General features: G+C 50.1%; 1 protein-coding gene across 5 annotated transcripts in view; it reads left to right on the top strand.

The window, feature by feature from the left end:
* Window positions 1-6,863, top strand: part of arhgef39 (Rho guanine nucleotide exchange factor (GEF) 39) — a 99,095-nt gene that overhangs the window by 72,714 nt on the left and 19,518 nt on the right. For all 5 annotated transcript variants that reach the window (XM_064318926.1, XM_064318922.1, XM_064318927.1 and 2 more), the window contains 2 exons: window positions 3,333-3,453; window positions 4,719-4,837. In XM_064318926.1, the coding sequence (XP_064174996.1) occupies window positions 3,333-3,453; window positions 4,719-4,837 (240 nt within the window). The remainder of the gene's footprint in view (window positions 1-3,332; window positions 3,454-4,718; window positions 4,838-6,863) is intronic.

Here is a 6,863-nt window from a genome sequence, read left to right as displayed (position 1 = left end):
TGAAGGAGGAAGTTGGGGTACTTACTGATGAAGGAGGAAGTTGGGGTACTTTACGGCTGAAGGAGGAAGTTGGGGTACTTTACTGGCTGAAGGAGGAAGTTGGGTACTTTACTGACTGAAGGAGGAAGTTGGGGTACTTTACTGGCTGAAGGAGGAAGTTGGGGTACTTTACTGGCTGAAGGAGGAAGTTGGGGTACTTCACTGGCTGAAGGAGGAAGTTGGGGTACTTCACTGGCTGAAGGAGGAAGTTGGGGTACTTTACTGACTGAAGGAGGAAGTTGGGGTACTTCACTGACTGAAGGAGGAAGTTGGGGTACTTCACTGACTGAAGGAGGAAGTTGGGGTACTTTACTAGCTGAAGGAGGAAGTTGGGGTACTTCACTGGCTGAAGGAGGAAGTTGGGGTACTTCACTGGCTGAAGGAGGAAGTTGGGGTACTTTACTGGCTGAAGGAGGAAGTTGGGGTACTTTACTGGCTGAAGGAGGAAGTTGGGGTACTTTACTGGCTGAAGGAGGAAGTTGGGGTACTTTACTGGCTGAAGGAGGAAGTTGGGGTACTTTACTGGCTGAAGGAGGAAGTTGGGGTACTTTACTGGCTGAAGGAGGAAGTTGGGGTACTTTACTGGCTGAAGGAGGAAGTTGGGGTACTTTACTGGCTGAAGGAGGAAGTTGGGGTACTTTACTGAGAGTGAAGGAAAGGGAAGTTGGGGTACTTTACTGGCTGAAGGAGGAAGTTGGGGTACTTTACTGGCTGAAGGAGGAAGTTGGGGTACTTTACTGGCTGAAGGAGGAAGTTGGGGTACTTTACTGGCTGAAGGAGGAAGTTGGGGTACTTTACTGGCTGAAGGAGGAAGTTGGGGTACTTTACTGGCTGAAGAGGAAGTTGGGGTACTTTACTGGCTGAAGTGAGTGAAAGTTGGGGTACTTTACTGGCTGAAGTAGGAAGTTGGGGTACTTTACTGGCTGAAGGAGGAAGTTGGGGTACTTTACTGGCTGAAGGAGGAAGTTGGGGTACTTTACTGGCTGAAGGAGGAAGTTGGGGTACTTTACTGGCTGAAGGAGGAAGTTGGGGTACTTTACTGGCTGAAGGTCTAGAGAAGTTGGGGTACTTTACTGGCTGAAGGAGGATACTAAATGACTACGCTTTGGTGTTTTGATACTTACTGCTGAACGAGGTCTAATTGGGTACTTTACTGGCTGATAGTTTCTTACTTAGAAGTACTTTACTGCTGTTGGGGATGTCACTTTGAAGTAGTAACTTGGTACCTTTACTGCTGAATTTGGGTATTTACTTAAAACTGTTGATTTCTTTACCTTTGGGGTACTTCGCTACAGAGGTACTATGCTTGTAAAGGTCTAAATGAATCCAGTTTGGTTTTATCATTGTACCGCTTTGGAGACTTCTCTGATTATGCAGTACTGTGTAAGCTTCAGCACATTTAGTTTAAGATTTTACACCATTTTGGGAAGGACCCACGGCTATGCTTTAATGTGTAAATAATCAGGGTTTGATTTTAATTGAGCTGGGGGTCTCGCTTCATGACTGTGGCTCTCCAGCACTAGTTTACTGCACCTGACCCCTCAGCTCCCATTTCCACACACGACACACACACACACACTCACACACACACACACACACACATACACACTCACACACACACACACACACACATACACACTCACGCACACACACACACACACGCACACACACACACACACGACACACACACACACACGCACACACACACGCACACTCACGCACACACACACACACACACACACGACACACACACACACACGCACACACACGACACACACACGCACACACACACACACACACACACACACTGGCCAGATGCTCCCAGACCTTCTGAGCAGCTTGGAGCAGCTTCATGATCAGTGTGCTGCAGCACACGTTCATAATCACTCATCCAGAATGGGCTTATTCACGCTAGAACCTTGTTCCTGGGTTTGATGTGTGCTGATTGGCTGTCCGCTGGCCCTGGTTCCTGGGTTTGATGTGTGCTGATTGGTTCATGTGTTCTTGGCTGTCCAATAGCAGTGTGAGTGGTGGGGAGTGAAGGCCTCCATTGGCATTCCTGCAGAGTAAGCCAGGCGGGCCTATTGTCTGAGTCGCAGCCTCTCCTGGTCTCTGAGCCACAGAATCACTGCGGTTAGCGCCATGCTAAAGGAATGCTAATGTTGTTCTGCTGAAAAGCCGCGCACTGAAAAGAATTTAATTGCCCTAAAAAAGCATAAAATGTGTGTTATATTTTTATATTTCTGGTGATTTATGGCCTCCAGCTGTAAGGAGGAGAGGAAATGTGATTTTCCTGCCCCTTGGCCTCCTCGTTAGAGCTCCTGGGCCTGGCAGATGTACAGAGAGAACCTGGGTACAGATTCATTACAATCTATTTAAATCAACTTCACTGTGGAGCACACCTTCCCTAACCAGCTAACGGCCCAGGGAATACTGTTAGGCAGCCAGATAAGAGGTGTGTGTGAGTGCGTGCGTGTGTGTGTGTGCGTGTGTGTGTGTGTGCGTGTTTGCGTTTGTGTGCGCATGTGTGTGTGTTTGTGTGTGTGTGCGTGTGTGTGTGTGTGTGCGTGCGTGTGTGTGTGTTTGCGTTTGTGTGGGTGTTAATGTAACGCAATGTGACAGTGTGTCTGTGTGCGTGTGTGAGTGCGCGTGTGTTTGTGTGTCTGTGTGTTTGTGCGCGTGTGTCTGTGTGTGTGTGCGTGTGTGTTTGTGTGTCTGTGTGTGTGTGTTTGTGCGCGTGCGTCTGTGTGTTTGTGTGTCTGTGTGTTTGTGTGTCTGTGTGTTTGTGCGCGTGTGTCTGTGTGTTTGTGTGTCTGTGTGTGTGTGTGTGTGTGTGTTTGCGTGTTTGTGTGTGTGTGTGTGTGTTAATATACCGCACTGTGACAGTCCTCTTCCTCGTTCTTTACTGTTTTTATTCTGCGAACAGTGTCTGGCTGCTCTGCTCTGCACACACTGGGGCCCCCATTTCTGCAGCAGCCAATCGGATCAACCCCCCAAACCTGCACCCCCGTCCTGAACATTAACACCCCTAATCTACATCATTAACCCCCGTTTACTTGAGCACCAGGCCTGCCCCAGACTGTGCCACTCTCACAGTTTACCTGCCGTGAAAATGGGTGGAGCTTGCGTATGGCGTCAGTCACAGTCATGTAATTTGTTTTTCACCAGTCATTAAGCTGAGCCTTCTGATTTGCTGAAACGGGTCACATGACTGAGAGACAGCCGCTGTGGGGTTTCGGTAGTGATCGGGGCCTGAGGCGGGCTCTTATTGGTCTCTGTTTTTCTCCATTCAGGGCGTTATTGGCTGATTTGGAAGGTGGGAGGGTTGGCCTTGGCTTCGAGAGATTCTGCCCCAACCTGAACTACTACTACACCTATGTGGACAACTTCCAGAAGGCCTCCAGAGTCCTGCAGGTGAGAGTCTCCAGGAGCAGGTCCCAGGGGCCTTATCCACGGGGTGCCTCCGGTGTGTGGGCGAGGTCAACGCTGGGTGAGAACCGGGCGACAAGCTCCCTCTTCATCTCATCTAAATAAAAAAAGTATGCTTACCATTTATTATCCACCCCCACCCCCTCTCCCTGTCCCTCCCTCCTCATTAACCTGAGGCTGTTAGGCAGCCTGCACCCTTTGCCCTCTTAACAAGCCTGCTCGCCGCTACTGCCCCGTCCCCGCCCCCGCCCCCGCCCCCACCCCCGCCGGGGCTGTCCACACCCTTTGCCCTTTGTGTGAAAGTTGTGGCTGGGGTTTGGGGGGGGGGGGGTGATCTCTGTGACCTCTGTGACATTTCCTGACCTCTGCGGTGTGTTTATCAGTGGAGCCCCTGGGCTCTGAGATGTCGCTGTCTTAATTAAGAAGAAGGATGTGGCCGGACCGATTGACTGGGCCCATCGATTACACACTCGCCGTGCGAGCATCGACCCCAGCGCCGCAGCGACGTTAATGTGACTGAGCATCGACCCCAGCGCTGCGGCGACCTTAATGTGACTGTGGGAACATGGCTGTGCATAAGTGCAGCCGTGTGACAGAGGAGACCAGCCGTCCTCTTCAACCTTCAGCCCCGTCCTCGCATCACAAGAGCTGTGAAGTGTTAGCGCGAAGAAGAACATCTTTACTGTTTCCTGTTGGCTCCTACAGGTGCAGGAGAAGAAGAACATGTCTTTACTGTTTCCTGTTGGCTCCTACAGGTGCAGGAGAAGAAGAACATGTCTTTACTGTTTCCTGTTGGCTCCTACAGGTGCAGCTGAAGAAGAACATGTCTTTACTGTTTCCTGTTGGCTCCTACAGGTGCAGGAGAAGAAGATGTCTTTACTGTTTCCTGTTGGCTCCTACAGGTGCAGGAGAAGAAGAACATGTCTTTACTGTTTCCTGTTGGCTCCTACAGGTGCAGGAGAAGAAGAACATGTCTTTACTGTTTCCTGTTGGCTCCTACAGGTGCAGCTGAAGAAGAACATCTTTACTGTTTCCTGTTGGCTCCTACAGGTGCAGGAGAAGAAGAACATGTCTTTACTGTTTCCTGTTGGCTCCTACAGGTGCAGGAGAAGAAGAACATGTCTTTACTGTTTCCTGTTGGCTCCTACAGGTGCAGCAGAAGAAGAACATGTCTTTACTGTTTCCTGTTGGCTCCTACAGGTGCAGGAGAAGAAGAACATGTCTTTACTGTTTCCTGTTGGCTCCTACAGGTGCAGCTGAAGAAGAACAAGGCCTTCAGACGATTTAAGAAGCTGCAGGAGTCAAGGCCAGAGTTCCGCGCCTCCAAGCTGGAGGAGCTGCTGCAGCTCCCACTTCAGCGCATTCAACAGTGAGCCCTGCACCCCTATAACACACACACACACTGTCTCTAACACACACACACACAAACACTCTAACACACACACTCTCTAACACACACACTCTAACACACACACACACACACACACACACTGTCTAACACACACACACTGCCACTGCAGTGCATTCAACAGTGAGCCCTGCACCCCTATAACACACACACACACACTCACACTCTAACACACACACACACACACTGTCTAACACACACACACTGCCACTGCAGTGCATTCAACAGTGAGCCCTGCACCCCTATAACACACACACACTCTAACACACACACACACACACACACTCTAACACACACACACACACACACACACTCACACACACACACACTCACACTCTAACACACACACACACACACACACACACACACTCTAACACACACACACTCCCACTGCAGCGCATTCAACAGTGAGCCCTGCACCCCTATAACACACACACACACTGTCTCTAACACACACTCTCTAACACACATACACACTGTCTAACACACACACACACACACACACACACTGTCTAACACACACACACTGCGTCACTGTCTCTAACACACATACAGCATCCCTGTTAATGTACACTGCGTCACTGTGTTCCCTGCATTACATCACCGTGTCCTGTGCACTACATCACTGTGTCCCGTGCACTACATCACTCTGTCTTGTGCACTAAAATTCTAATAGCGACACTGGCTCTGTGGCTTTTACTGATGACCCGCTACTCTGACTCTGAATGTTTAGATTTACTTTTTTTTAGGGTTTGTTTTGTCTTCCAGTTCCCCTCAAAAAACGAATAAACATGGCGTAGTTGTAGGTTTGCATTGTTATAGAAGCGGAGACTGGTATAAGCAGGGTTCTTTCTACACTTGATATCTTCGGCTTTGGAGATTTTAATTTAAATGTTGTTGAGTGTTAGTCAGCCGTTTCTTTGGTGGGGGGGGGGGTGTTAATTGTAAGCCGCACTGGAGAGACTGGATTACTGCACGAAGGCAGCAGCCTGCGCCCAACACTTCCCACAACTGTCAAAATATCCCCCGTTAAACACCCCCGTTTGTTGGCTGTGATTTAGTGCGGTCCTGAACCCTGTCAGGACTTAATGCTGCATGAAGCAGAACGGACCTGAACACGCTTGTTAATGAGCAGCAGTGCCTGAACACGCTTGTTAATGAGCAGCAGTGCCTGAACACGCTTGTTAATGAGCAGCAGTGCCTGAACACGCTTGTTAATGAGCAGCAGTGCTAACACGCTGTTAATGAGCAGCAGTGCCTGAACACGCTTGTTAATGAGCAGCAGTGCCTGAACACGCTTGTTAATGAGCAGCAGTGCTGAACCGCTTGTAATGAGCAGCATGCCTGACACCTTGTTAATGAGCAGCAGTGCCTGAACACGCTTGTTAATGAGCAGCAGTGCCTGAACACGCTTGTTAATGAGCAGCAGTGCCTGAACACGCTTGTTAATGAGCAGCAGTGCCTGAACACGCTTGTTAATGAGCAGCAGTGCCTGAACACGCTTGTTAATGAACAGCAGTGCCTGAACACGCTTGTTAATGAGCAGCATTGCTAGCCTGCCTCTGCTCCGGCAGGCTGGCCCAGAACGTCTTCATTACCTCCTCTTCCTCTCCCTCGCTGACTGGGGAACAGCGCTGCAGCGGCACAGGCTGGTCCAACACAATCAGTATTATTACTATTACTATTATTATACTATTTCTGTGTGGATGACCTTTGACCTGGAAGCAGCAGGAGGCACAGGGGTCTGGGAGCCAAAATGGCCGCCCGTGTGGCCTGGTCGCTGCTCTCAGGCTTGTCATTGCCTGGGCTCAGCGGTGATGGATGGTGTGGATACTCTGGTACTGTGGGAGCGGGGAGATCGTTAGAGTGATGAGGAGGGGCGCTCGCTCTTACAGGGGGGAATGGCCACTCACCCTGCCGACTCTTCTGATGACAGTGATGGACCGGGCTGGCTTCATCAGCCTGTGTGTGTGTGTGAGAGAGTGAG

Source organism: Anguilla rostrata, chromosome 19, assembly GCF_018555375.3.
Source record: "Anguilla rostrata isolate EN2019 chromosome 19, ASM1855537v3, whole genome shotgun sequence".
Taxonomy (NCBI): Eukaryota; Metazoa; Chordata; class Actinopteri; order Anguilliformes; family Anguillidae; genus Anguilla; species Anguilla rostrata.
The sequence above is the reverse complement of the archived record's forward strand: the minus strand, read 5'-3'. Positions and strand labels throughout refer to the sequence as shown.